The sequence below is a fragment of the Saccopteryx leptura genome, chromosome 6 (assembly GCF_036850995.1).
Source record: "Saccopteryx leptura isolate mSacLep1 chromosome 6, mSacLep1_pri_phased_curated, whole genome shotgun sequence".
In the NCBI taxonomy this organism is placed as follows: domain Eukaryota; kingdom Metazoa; phylum Chordata; class Mammalia; order Chiroptera; family Emballonuridae; genus Saccopteryx; species Saccopteryx leptura.
This window is the reverse complement of record NC_089508.1, coordinates 91,935,021-91,949,007: the sequence shown is the minus strand read 5'-3', so window position 1 is coordinate 91,949,007 and position 13,987 is coordinate 91,935,021. Positions and strand designations below refer to the sequence as shown.

General features: G+C 46.2%; 1 gene segment (V, D, J or C); it reads right to left on the bottom strand.

Annotated features, from left to right (window-relative positions):
• Positions 1 to 398: 398 nt before the first annotated feature.
• Positions 399 to 13,987, bottom strand: part of LOC136407917 (T-cell receptor alpha chain constant-like) — a 499,087-nt gene continuing 485,498 nt past the window's right edge. The window contains 4 exon segments of the C gene segment in view: positions 399 to 943; positions 1,905 to 2,012; positions 3,282 to 3,326; positions 4,834 to 5,085. Of these exon segments, the coding sequence occupies positions 1,906 to 2,012; positions 3,282 to 3,326; positions 4,834 to 5,085 (404 nt within the window).

Sequence of the window (13,987 nt, the reverse complement as noted above, 5' to 3'; positions counted from 1 at the left end):
AGTCTGAAAGGAAAGGCAAAGGAAATGTCCCTGGGCGGCAGGAGACAGTGGGTGGCATTTTGGAGATACTTGTGTGATCCCTGTCTGCCAAATTTCAGCTACAGGTCACTACCACTCGTGGACTTGGGCCTCCTGCCACAAGTGGCCCAGTGGTGTGGCACGAAAGTGGAAGAGCAGGGGCCCAGGCTTTAAAGTGGGTTTGCCTGGCTCCCAACACAGCCTTCTAAGTGGAATTTTTTAGAAGTTATTCCAGGAAGAGGTTGAAGTGAGCAGCTTGTTGAGTTAGGCTCCCAAATGTCATCATGGACAAATGTCTTGGTTTCTTTCTGCCCAGCGGGTGACCCACAGCAAGCTGAAAATGACACCGACCCAAACCAGTCAAACAGAAGCACAGTCTCTGCTCTTCACAATTGCTTTTAATGAAGCCAGGGCAGCAGAATATACAACGTAGCTCAGATACACAGCGGAGCAGGGCCTAGATAACAAGATAGTTTCCCTCTACATCTTGCGGAAAAGGGCAATATGTATTTCCTTATGAACACTATTTAAAAGATATAAATTCCTCAAAACATTCTCCAGGAGCTAGAACCCGAGAGAGCCCCCCTGGTGATCCATCACCCAGTGCGACATCAGAGGCAGTCTCTGGAAGGGGCTGGCGGTGTCTTCACAGCCGGGAGAGGCAGCAGCACCCTGCCTTCACCAGGAGCACCAGGCAGTGACAAGCGGCAATGAGGGAACAGGAGTGGCAGCAGTGTTTGGCAGCTCTTTAGCATCTTGATCACAAATATCTGGTAGGATCCAGTTGGTGGTATTGCCAGTGGGCCAGAGAAGTAGGAGGGACCTCCCCCTCCATGGAGTGTGTCTCTCCACTTGAGGAAGAAGAGGGTGGTGAGGAGTGAGGAGCGAGGGGCGAGGACCACTGGGCTCTCACATTCTTGCTGACCTGGGATGAGGAAGAGCAGAAGTCAGGCTGGATACTGAGGCAACCGATCCAGGGCAGTTAGGGATGTGAAGGAGATGCCTTTATTTGTAGAATTCTAGCAGCAAATGGACCCTAGAGTTCTTTTTTGATGGTGGTGGACAGGATGCATTTGTCAGCAGGGTGACCAGGGACACTGGAGGACAAGGGTGTAGAGACTCTAACCAGAATTAGGATGTGATAGGAGTATAATGTCTTCTTACTCTATTGGAGGCACAGGACATGAGGAAAGGAATTGGGAGCCCCTCCCCTCCAGAAGGCAGGATAAAAGGTATAGTAGAAGGTATAAATGAATGTACTTCAGGGTCCTGAATTGCTCTATTTTTTTTAAGTGAGAGAGAGAGAGAGAGAGAGAGAGAGACAGACAGACAGACAGGTACAGACAGGCATAAAGGGAGAGAGATGAGAAGTTTCAATTCATGGTTGTGGCACCTTAGTTGTTCATTGATTACTTTCTCATGTGTGCCTTGACCAGGGGACTCCAGCCGAGCCAGTGACCCCTTGGTCAAGTCAGCAACCTGCGCTCAAGCTGGTGACCTCAGGGTTTTGAACCTGGGTCCTCAGTGTCCCAGGCTGATGCTCTATCCACTGCGCCACTGCCTGGTCAGGCTGCTCTATTTTTTTTTTTTTTTTTTTTTTTTACTTATTAGTGTGTGGCCCTTGATGTTACTTGACCTCTGTTTCTTCATTCCCAAAATGAGGATAATAGCAACTGTTTGTACTTTATAGGGGAGATGTGACTCAACTGAGTGACCATTGTCTCTTGAGGAGTGTAATGTGTTCCAGGCCATTGCTATTGACAGTAGGAACTCCTAACAGGAAAAAATGGAGGAGTTTGGTGAGCCCCGACTTAGCACCTAAAAAGAAGACCCTGGGAGCACCCAGAGACCCTCATACCCAGCCTACTGCTGAGATGCCGCCTCACCTCAGCTGGACCACAGCCGCAACGTCATGAGCAGGTTAAAGCCGGCCACTTTGAGGAGCAGGATGCGGAACCCAATCACTGACAGGTTTTGGAAGTTTAGGTTCATATCTGCAAAACCAACAGGCCAGAGTGGTTATAAGTCTGCAGAGCACCCTATGGCTTTTCCGAAAACAGGGTGGGGTGGCCTTCAGCTCCCGGATCCAACTCTCCCTTAAGCTCTGTGCACATCCCCTCGGACACATATTTGTACATTCCTCGGTATTTCATTTCAAAAGGAAAATACCAACTGCACTTAGTCCTTACTTTGTTTCTGAGCCCCTCAGGGGATGGAGGTGAGGTGGGTGCTCAGAACTGACTGCAATCCCTTGGGCCTGGGCCCCTTAGTGAGAATCCTGTGGCTGAATCACAAGATGGGTGACTCATAACAGCTCAAGTGGAAATGACTGTGAACCCAAGGTAGGTGGTGACGAGTGGTAGGGATCCTCGAGAGAGAAGACCACCACCGACATGAGTTTGCTTTTCTTGAAAGAAAGCAAAACTCCCTGACTGTGGAGGGCAACAAGGAACCCCCCTCCCGGCTTTGGAGGGCAACTGTCCTCAGGTGCCCTGCTTAGTTTAGGTCTATACATCAGATATTTCACAGCTGGGCCACCCCAAAGCTCTTGTAGGCTTTCCTGACAGTGGAGTGATTTAAAGGAATACCAAAACCTAGGAATGAGTCATTGCTCAAGTAAAACTAGAGACTCATCTTCAAAGTACCCAGAATGGAAAACAAAATTAGAGATGATGACAGGAACCTGGAGATTCAAGAATGACCCCAGGTGGCTCTGACCAGGGCTTGAACTGCTGTTCCTGTTTCTCATAACTTTTTTTTTTTTTAACAGAGACAGAGAAGGTCAGAGAGAGAGACAGACAGACAGGAAGGGAGAGAGATGAGAAGCATCAATTCTTCATTGGGCACCTTAGTTGTTCATTGATTGCTTTCTCATATGTGCCTTAACTGGGGGGGCTACAGCCAAGCAAGTGACCCTTTGCTCAAGTCAGCGACCTTGGGTTCAAGCCTTGGGCTTCAAGCAGAGATCTTTGGGCTCAAGCCAGCGACCATAGGATCACATCTATGATCCCATACTCAAGCCAGCAACCCTGTGCTCAAGCTGTTGAGCCCGTGCTCAAGCCAGCAACCTCGGGGTTTCAAACGTGGGTCCTCCACGTCCTAGTCTGATGTTCTATCCACTGTGCCACCACCTGGTCAGGCTGTTTATCATAACTTTATTCCTAGATCCACAAATTCTTTTCCACCTTCCCACCCCAGGCAGTGTTACTGTGGGTTCATTGCTCCCTCAAATCTTGGAAAGCTGGGACAGACTCCTCTCTTACCTGTTTCAAAGCTTTTCTCGACCAATGTGGCATCACAGGGAAAGTCTAAAAGGAGAGAAAAAAAAAGAGATTTTCTTAGAGTCCAGAGCATGTCAACTCTTCCACTTAAGACTTCCTAGGGGTTGGGCAAGTGAGTGCCTACAGCCTTTCTACGTTTTCTTGAGGAGAGAGCTGGAGGGAACTTGTTGCATATGGGCACCTGCTGGGGAAAGCCACTGGCCCTGGCAGGACCAACACCCTGGCTTCTGGGCACCATTTCATTCACTTAACAAGAGCTGGTTGTGCAAAGTTCACGTTACATGACTCAAGGCCATAAGGAGCCGTCAGACACACACTGTGCCCTTGGGCAGCTTCCGGGCTGGAGTCCAATTGAGGCAATAAGACATACACAGTGACAAGTGCCGTAAGGGGTACCGATACTTTCTTGTGGCCCACAGTTTCCATCCCTGCATCCCAGATTTGTTCCTTTGTTCTCTCCATCTCAGTAAACGGCACTTTCATTGACTCAGCTACTCCGGCATAAAATCCAGCCACCTCGCTTGACCTTGGTATCCCCTTTTCCTTCTCATCCCTGCATAGTTCTGCCTTTGAATCCCTACTAGTATTGGTCACTCAGCTCCCCTGCCACCACCCTGTCCTGACCTCTTTCTGCATTAGCTGTCTTTCTGCTCCTCCTCCTCCTCCTGCCATCCATTCTCTACTGAGCAGTCAGAGTGCTCTTACAAAAAAGTAAATTAGACAACAGCTTCTGACTGTAATTAGAATAGTGTCTGCCTTCTCATGACCTGCTAGGCCCTGTGGTCCAGCCCTTGCCTGCTTCTTCCCTCTCATTTCCCACTGTGCTTCCTCTTCTCACTAAGCTCCTGTCTCAGGACTCCATAGGGTCCTTTCTCTGGTACCTTCTTGTCTTTCATATCTCTGCTCAAATAAATTTCCCCAGAGAGTCCTTTCCTGACTGCTTTCCCTAAGGTGGCGTTTTCCTCAACTCCAAGTTAGAGCATATACTATAATCTGAAGTTATCTATATCACTTCTTGGTGATGGATGGTCTCCCCCAGCTAGAATGGAGTTTCCCTGGGCAGACACCTCATCTGACTTGTTTGCTACTTTACTCCAGTGCCTGGCATGCTGTGTAGGTACAATCATCGATTGTTGAATGACTGAATGACTGAGTGAGGTCAGGAGTTGGCAGAGAGAAAGAAACAAGGGGAATGGACTTGGAGGTGGGCATTTGGATGGGGCCTGGAAGGGCAGTGAGGGGCAAGCAGCGCAGGCAGAGGCAGGGAGGGGAACTCAGGGTGGGTGAGAGTGAGCACCTGGGCCCTCCCCCACCACCTCTCCCCATATCTTTTGCCCTGGACATTCTGTGGCCTGCCAGGATAGGGCTCATTGGTGCTCAGTAACAGGAGGGTAGGGGGTTTGGCTGACAGTTGATGAGGCTGAGGCCACAGTCACAGTGATATTTAGATATCATTGGCCTGAGTGAGCCCCAGCCCCAGCCAGGCCTCTTGTCTTGGAGGCTCAGTTTGCACAGGCCCCATGGCTGCATTTACCTGAGCTGGAGTAGAAGGCCTCGTTGAAGCTGCCTTCACATTCGAGCTCAGTGTTACTCCAGAGCAGGGCCCCGTTGCTCTTGGAACCCACGCCCCTCATGTCCAACGCTGCGCTGTCTGAGCGGAACACTGTGTCGTTCATGAAGCTTGACACATTGGTGGTAGAATCAAAATCAGTGAATAGGCAGACGGAAGTGTTGCTGGGTTTAGAGCTTCTCAGTGCGTACACGGCAGGGTCTGGGTCCTTGATGTCTGTGGGCCAAAAGGAGCTGGGTTAACAGATGTTCGTTTCCCTCATTGCCCCAACCCAGGCCTGAGTCCAGATGCCAGTGATGGGCAAGAGCAGGGCTCTGCAGGGCTGGCAAGTCACATTTTTGGCATTTGATGGGGAAGAACACTCTAGAATGCAGCTGCTTGCAGCAGACTGGGACTCAGGGACAGGCTCAAGCCATGAGTCCTGACCAAGAGGACAGGCTCTCAGTGAATGCTCTCTGCTAGGCCCTGCCTGCCATTCCAGGAAAGCAGAAGTGAAGGCCCACTTGGCGATACTGCTCTGAACTTGGTCAGAAGCCCAGCATGCCTAGTGAGCATCCCAGCTCTGGAAGGACAAACCGAGCATAGAGAAAGGGCCCAGCAAAGCAAACCGTACATCTTGGAACCTGGGTTGGTCTCCCACAGTCAGGCTGGGCATTGAAAGGACCTGGAGGTTTATGATAAGCTGAAATTAAGTCAGAAGTCACATTACCAGGAGATTTCTCACATCTATAAAAGTTTTGGGCTATCAATCAAAACACCTCTGTCCAAGTCCTAGCTCTGCCACTTCCTCTATACAAGGCCTGAGCAAGTCACACCACCCCTTAAATCTCCAGAATTTCACCTATAAAATGAAGATATTGCCTAGTTCACCTTCCTAACCAGGCTTTTCTGAGAAACAAGTGAGAGTTTTTCCATATTTAATTGTATTTAATAAGCTGTAAAGTATTAAACAGATGTGAGTAACCTTAGCTACTGATGCTACAAGGGAATTGCCACCATAATGTGCCGCCCAGTAATAGGAGAGTTTCTGCTCTTCACCCCAGGAAGCAGGAGTCGCTAAAGGCTTTTTCTGTGCTGAGAATCATTTTTCAGTATTTCAGCAGGGTTTTGTGTTTTTAATGCAACTCTCATTGTTTATTCTTTCAGACCTCCTGCCATCAGAGGAAGAAGCAGAGGTTTGCAAGGAGGATTAACACATTGGGGCCACCCAGGGAGTTTACTGCAGGGTTGGAACACCAGCTTCCTGCCCCTGTGGTTCTCAGCCCCCGTAGCTCCTCACCATGCAAACAAGGCTTCTCAGACTAGAGGTGCACCCCACTTGCTGAGCCATTCAGGGCGGCCTTGGCCATGCAGACACCCAGCTGGATCTGAAACTTGGGAAATCAACCCTTGGCATGCCCGTGGGATGCTGAGTCCAGGCAGAACTGCCTGTGGGTGGGGCAACCCCTGGAGCAGCGGAGCGGGGCTGGGTCTGTGGTCACGTGGAAGGGACATCAGAGGATTCTGCCTGCTCCCCTCCAATCTCCACTTACTGTGGGGCCTGGCATCACTGTGGGCTAAGGCTCTATGATATAAATCTTTTACTGGGAGGGAAGAGACTGGAAACTATTAGTGCTACCAACATACTCCAAAGAATTTTTTAGTCATCAGTGGCAGTCATGGGCGGGACTGGGAACGGGAACATGGAAGGGTGTGGAGATGCTAAGAGAAAGTGGCCTCAGAAAGAAGGCAGAGGACAAGGCGCCACCAGATGCAGTTTGGCTTTAGGGGAGAGTGGGGGTGACCGCAGGGGACAGATGCTCAACTTTAAGTCCTGGTTAAATACTCACTTAAGTCATAGAGCTAGTGGGTATCAGGCTGGAGAAGGTCAAGACCACACCGTCCAATACAATAGTCTTTAGCTACATGGAGCTATTTAAATTAAGGTTAACCAAAATGAAATAAACTTAAAAATTCAATTAAAAATTAGAACTTGATTTTAAGAGGTCAAGAGCTGGGCTGCTGTGTTGGATGGTGCAGACTGATAGAACATGCCCACGGCGACAGACAGTTCTGGATAGCACTGGTCCGGAGAGAGCACCCCGTGGGACAGGAGATTCTGAGGGAAGACAGCAGGGGCTGAGGGTGAGTTTGTGAAAGCCGTCTGTAAGTTTGTGAGGGGTGACTACCAGGGACAGACCAGTTGCCCAGCTTTGCTAGTGAGAGAGCAAAGTAAAATAGAAATACGTGAAGTCAGAAGAATTGAGGCGATTTTTAGCCTTTTATCACACCCTGTTTTTACCAGTTTATACCCTTTGGGCTTCCCTTTCTGTATTTTTGCTGTCATTTCTCTTGTCTGGCTTCCCTGCCTCTGATTTCCTCTCTTGTTCATCCTCTCCCCCTTCTCCCCTTCTCAATCTCTTCTTTGAGCTCATCCTTCAAAGTACTTGTCTAAAACATGGAGGTGATTGGGTCACTTTTTGTTCTACATAATTCAGGGACTTCCTATTGCTTGTAGAATAATGGTCAAACTTTTTGGCAAGACATTTAGGGGCTGCCATGATCTTCCAAATCTTGAATTTCATTTTTCAAGTCCCTTATACGCCCTATACGCGTACAATTGCACCGAATTCTTTATATTGGCTCCCTGGGATATTATCTCTGTGGCAGCAAAGGCCCATCCCTAGTTTACTACCATAGCTGTAGTATGTGCTCAAGAAACAATTGCTGAATAAATACATGGGCTGATGACCATTAGGTTTTGCAAAATTTCTGCTTATTAGACTTTTTGGTCAAAGAAATTAGGTACCCATCCCTAAACTTGATTTTTTTTAGCCCCCTTTATTTTTACCCTCCACATATCTCTGGTGTAACCTTAATATTTTTGTCTTGAAAACAAGAAACCTTAATATTTTTATCTGAAAACAAGAAATGAGTCACTTTTAATTTGAAGGGCTTTAGGGGTCAATCTGCCCTGGGGGCAGAAGCGTCCTGTTTTACCCTAGCAGGATAAACATGTCCTACTACTGATGATATCTCCAGCTTTAGCAAGACTGGATCCACTTTTCAATGTGGAAGTTCAGCTATTCTAGATCCTAACCTTTCATTTTAATTTAAAACTAACCACGAAAGCAAATGTGCCAATGCTCTAGTGCTTTAGCTCCCCAAGGGCACAGCAGTGATGGAAAACTCCCTTACCACTAAATCTGTGCTTTGTATGTAGTTAGACACTAGAAACCCAGAAATGTGACTCTGAGTCCCACTGAGGCTCTGGGAGCAGTAGGAGGCAGGAGCACTTCCTGGGACGACTTACCGGGAATAATGGAAACTCGGGTGCCTCTGCCAAATTGCAGCCGGGAGGCGACACCATCTTACCACTCCCAATGTCTCTATTACAGAAACCCTTGGGTTTCTCCCCCTCTGAGGAATGGGGTAACTCCTCTTATAGTCCACTGAGGAAGGAGAGGGGAGGTCCCCAAGCCTTGAGCTGTCCATGGAAAGTGCTGTTCCCTCACTTTCACATCCGACCTGCATTTCTAAATTGGAGTCCCAGTTTCCCACTGGCTGGCCATGGCCTTGATTGTCTAAATTCTCTTTAAGTCTCTAGTATTCCTTTTCTTCACTGTCTAAGAAGACATTGTTGCCTTTCTCTCTATCCAGCTTTATTATCAGATGTGTTTACTCATGCCAAAATGCATGTGCCTTGTTTATTCTCAAGATCATGCCTTCTTTCTTGTTGTTCTTTGTGCCTGGAGCCCCCTCTACCTTCTTTCTTTCTTTCTTTGCACAGATCTTATCAATCTTTCAAGCTAAATGAACTCTTCCTACTGCATAAAACCTTCTCCATTGAGGCCAACTTTCCAGCCAGGGCCCGATTCCTCTGAATCTCTAATGTGCCTATTGAAATCATCAATTGATTAATACTAAAATAGTCTTTAGGTTGCTGAATTTACAATAGTTATATCCCTTTTGCTAGTTTTTATACTAGGGACAGTATAGTTTTGGGGACTGGTCAGAAATCTATCTTAGATATCTTTATACTCAGCCTAACATTTTGTAGCATGATGCTAACATGGAAGGCATTTAAAAATATTCATTGGATAATTAGAATTAAATTTTAATATGTTCAACCTAGAGAAACACAGAATTTACAGATTGATAATGATGCCTTTTTCCTTTCACAGAAGCCTCCATAAGACAATTAGTTATGACACTCACAAATAGCCTCACCATAGTCATCATCAATATCCCAAGAGGAGGGATCAGTGACAGTGGCTCATGGGGTTGCAAATGTTGCAACCTGGGATGACTCACCAGAGATTATGGACACTTGAGTTCCTTTCCCAAATGTGAGTTTACCAGTCATTGCTCCGGTATTCACACCGCAGGTGACACTATTACAGAAACTCACTGTCCCCACCTCCTACTTCAATAGAAGCACTGATTTCCCACAAAGACTGGAGAATCACACTCTGTAGAGTTAGGCCTTCTTCTTTTTTGTGTTGAGATTTTTGTCTCTGGTGTGTTCAATCCTTTTCCTCCTGATCCATCCTGCTGCAATGCACAGGGTTGGAGATTGTGATTCCCATAAGCCAAGAATTTAGTAGAGCAGAAACCCTGGCTCAGGGATCTTCTCAGATCCAGGACTACTTGCTCATCACTTGCCTCATGATTGTTAAGGTCCCAGACTAAGGATGTTTCTGGAGTGCTGAGTGCTATGTGGGAGGATATTCGAGGGATGAGTGAAAAGAAACATTTGGGACCCTAGAGAAGAAAATACTTGGGATAACTCAGCATCTTGGACAAAGAAGAATTAGTTGTCAATGTCCACCCTTGCCCCACTCTACTTACTTGGCTGGACGCTAACTCTGGTGCCTGCTCCAAAGATTAGCTTGTTATTACTGGTATACCCCACTACAAGCAAGGTCTTTGCAATAACCTTCCTGATGTTAATCTGTTGGAACTCACCAAGATCTGAGAGCACCATCCTAAAAGTCTCCCAGGTCTTTGTTTCATAGACCTCCTATTTCTCAGGGAAGCTGTTCCTCTTTCCTTTTACAATAACATAAGCTTTAGTAGAACAAGACCTTGATGATGATGATGATAATGATGATGATGATGATGTTGATAATAATAATAATAATAATTTAGAAAAGCTACCACTTATTGATTACTTTCTATATACTGGGCATTGTCTCATATTATTATGATGTGGTTATTGTCATATTGCTCTTAAGAAAGTGGAGGCTATTAGCTGGACAGGGTGGACCCAGAAATTTCTCCAGGTCTGCCAGCCTTGCAAACTGTGCTATGAACCCCTTCTATCTTGTCTTTATGCCTTGTTATTTCACATAGTATAACTGCTGTCTACATAGGGGTTGGAGTCACTTTTATCCTGAGAGAGGTTCAAAACTCTACTAAACATCAGAGAGGGAGATTCTGTGAGCAAGTATCCCCACAGCTTGCTCTTTAGCCAAACCAGGGGATTTGGCTACCTGCTGCAATACAAGAGAATTAGCACTTGCCATTAGCTCATCTCTTTCCCTCAAGGACACTTAGCTAATTTCCTGAATGTTCAGATTATGTGGTGCTGATAGTATCAGCTTTGCTTGAAAGCGCTGAAAATCTGGAACTCTTTTTATGTCTTCATAAATTATTCTGCTCAAATTTTTATTTACTTTACTGGCTCTTGTCACTTCTGTCTTTAATATGAGAAATGGGAACCTTTTAAGTCACCAGGAGGTTACAGAAATGGAAAACAAATGCTCCATATATCCCTGACTTTGCGATAAATCATTGCCTGTTTTCTCATACCTTTGTCCTGGTCATTTGCATGGTCTTACTCACGTGGGTGTACAGCCAGCCTGGTCCCGGCTCCAAAGGTCAGCTTACCATAGTTACCATATGACACACAATAGGAGCGTGCTTTACAAGAACTCTAACCTGGCAGGATCAGCTTGCCTGGGGCAGTGACGTCTCCTGTTCCTGTGTTACAGCTTCCTCCAAATCACCCTTTTTCTGACACAGGAGAGAATTCTGGCTCACTGATTCCTAATTCCTCAGTGTGGGAAGTATCATCACCTACAGACCTTTCCCTCATAGCCAGCCTGAGCTGGTCCGGCCATCTGGAGGGTGGGTGCCCATTCTGGGTTTCACAGCTGGAAATGAAGAAGGAAAATCAAGAGTCTGGAGAAGAGCCAGGGATTAATTTTGGAAATGCATCCTGAGGGGGAATTTATAGCACTGGAAAAGACAGAAAACCCAGGGGAGGGCTTAATCATGGAATGGGAGCCTATGAAGGGCACCCCTTCTAGACAGCAGTTCTTGGAGGGCAGAGAAAGACAGACTAAAACTGTTGTAGGAATATTCACATCAACGCACAAGAGGACTTACTTTTTAACTGTGAGGGTTGTGAAAATCTGGAGTAAGTCACACGTGGGGTTCTAGAATCTTTCTGTGGAGGTTTCTAAGATTCAGGTTGATGTCCATAGGGGAAAATGTCTCCAAAGTTTGAGTGTGGTTTAGACAAGTACTCCTCAGTAAGGATTTCACAGAATGCTAGTCCTTCTAAGTATCTCTGCAAAAAGGGTTCTAACCCCAAATAAATTTGGGAAATGCTGTATACTACATTTCAGTCTTGAAGACTGACAATGTATATTGTCATTTTAAAGGCTCTGAGAAGTCCTGCTGGTAAAGAAATTCAGAGCTTCTCAATTTATTTGATCCAATAATCGTTTTTAAAAAAACACCCATTACTACCTGTGGAACATATGCACTTTTAAATATATAGTCCTTGGAAGCTCTTTCTTTAGTTCCAAGTATTTAAAATTTCATCCTAAGTTTTAGCCTAATTTTATTCTTCCATTTTCTGTGCTCTGAATCAGTTTGTTTTACCTAGTCTTGTGGATGCAACCAACAGCCTCATGGTGCAGATTATTTCTTGCTAATCATTATGAAACAGCTGCATTCTAATCGGGCAATGGCTGGCTGGACACCATGTCAGCTGCATAGCTAGTTCTCTTGCTGTAGCTTGAGGGCAGATACAGATTTAGTCAACTGCAGGCCCCATGGTACCCCAACACTTTGCAGGGTTGACCCACTAGGAACAATGGCAACTTTAAAGCCTTTCCCACATGTTTTTCAGTCTTCCTTCCTCACACCTTCCGACATGCCTTGGAACTATGTACTTCAAAGAAGATTCTGGTCCCAAAGGAGAAAGCTCCCTGGGTGCCCTCTCAAGTGGTGTAGGCTTCACGTAGTTATCACCAGACTTCCCTTTTGATTGCTGAAACCCATCTGTGTGGCTTCCCTAGACCAGGCATGGTAGTGATGCCTCTGAACTCTGGTTCTTGAGAAATATGTGTAAGGGTTCCAGGCTTTCTAAAGGCAGCCTGAACTGCCTGGTGGCAGGAAAGAGGCCCTGAAGAAACATGCACATAAACAGATAAATAAGGAGGAAGTTCCTCTGGAGAGATGGGCTTTCCCCACCCATGAGCATGTGGATGGATTCCGTAATTTCCTTGTTTTGAAGTCTAACAACTCTGTTGGAGAATACTTGCTACTGTCTAAACCAATATGTTCTAAACACTTACTCCTCCTCCACTCAAGCCTTCCCTGACTTCCCTCACCAGAAGGCATTTATCCAACAATCACTTGTTCAGTGAAGCCTATGTGCTTGGCTGCGGAGGTGTAAGGATGAAGGCGAGAGGGCGCTGGCCTCAGAGAGCTGACGGTGCAGTACAAGGTGGGTGTATGCACCAGGCAACCAGGAGAGGAGATCAGCCGCCTTCCTTTCTGCTCCTGGTGAGACTTGTGTCTCCACTGCACGTGGTGACACTGGGTATAATCATCTCTGTGCAGATGGTCGCCCACTGTGAGATCCTGAATGGCAAAGACTCTGCATCTTCCTCCCTCCCTCTCTTCCTTCATCACCTAGAACATAGTACTTAGAATATAATAGTTGCTTAGTAAATGTTAGTTGAATAAAAAAGCCCTCTAAATATTTAAATTTGTTTTAATGTAGTCTTGCTCTCTGTCTTCTTTATTGTAAGGACTGTTTCATTTCTCTTTCAAATTATGGTTTCATTTTCTGAATTTTATTGCTCTTGTTGCACTATTTAGGCATTAAATTATTTTCCTATCTCTCAATTAGATGTGGAATTTTGCCAGAGTGTTCCAATGTCCAGGATCTTTGGGAAATTTAATTTATCACTTTTCATGAAAACTAGATGGTAACAAAGATAAATTTTTTGGCATAGTCAGTCTCAGTGTCTTTTCTGATAAAGGTCTTTTGTCTCAGAGGAACCTAAAAACAGCAAAAGAGTCTGCCTCTGTAGTGATGAAAAGGCCAATTCCCACTGGCAATTACTACTGTGAGAAAATAAACCACCACTGAGCCAGTGGTTGGGAAGTCAAATTTCAAAACATTCAAGCCTCATAAAGAAACAAGAGAAATTAGCTCAGGAAGTGCAGATTCATCATATAAGAAAGTAAAGTAAGGACTTGTGTCTTTGGCTAGTCTAAGGACAGGCACTTACTTGGATGCACATAGAGTCTTGTTCCACTCCCAAAAGTGAGTGTTCTGCCACCAGAGTCCACACTCTGGTACAATGTATTACAAATACGTGCTTTTTGCCACCCAGGGCGACTGCATGGCCCTCCCCCCATCTACAGCTTTTACTCTGGGGAACGGAGCTTTGGAAACATCCTGTTCCATAGTTTTGATGACAGATTTCTCTCTCTGTATCACTTCATGCTCACCAAACAGTCCCCTAGGTTTCTGCTTCCCTCCCTGCCATGCCTGCATCCTGCCAGCCCGGTCCAGTGACTTCACTATCTCTTCAGATATGCTGACTCCTGTGCCAAGGCTGCCATGGTCACCGTGGAAAGAAGGCTCAGGATGGGCCAACCAAGGACCAAACAGTGGCCTTGAGGCCGGAGGTCTTCCCTCACAGAGCGCAGCAGGGACGGTGGTGGCAATGCATTGGTGCCGTTAGCAATACAACCGAGTCAAACAGATTAGAGTGAAGCTCTAGCTCCATCACTCTTAGTTGTGTGATCTTGGGGGGCAAGTTACTTGCCTCAGACATCTGTTTCCTGTAAAATGGGAATAATATCAACTACCTAACATTAGAATGGG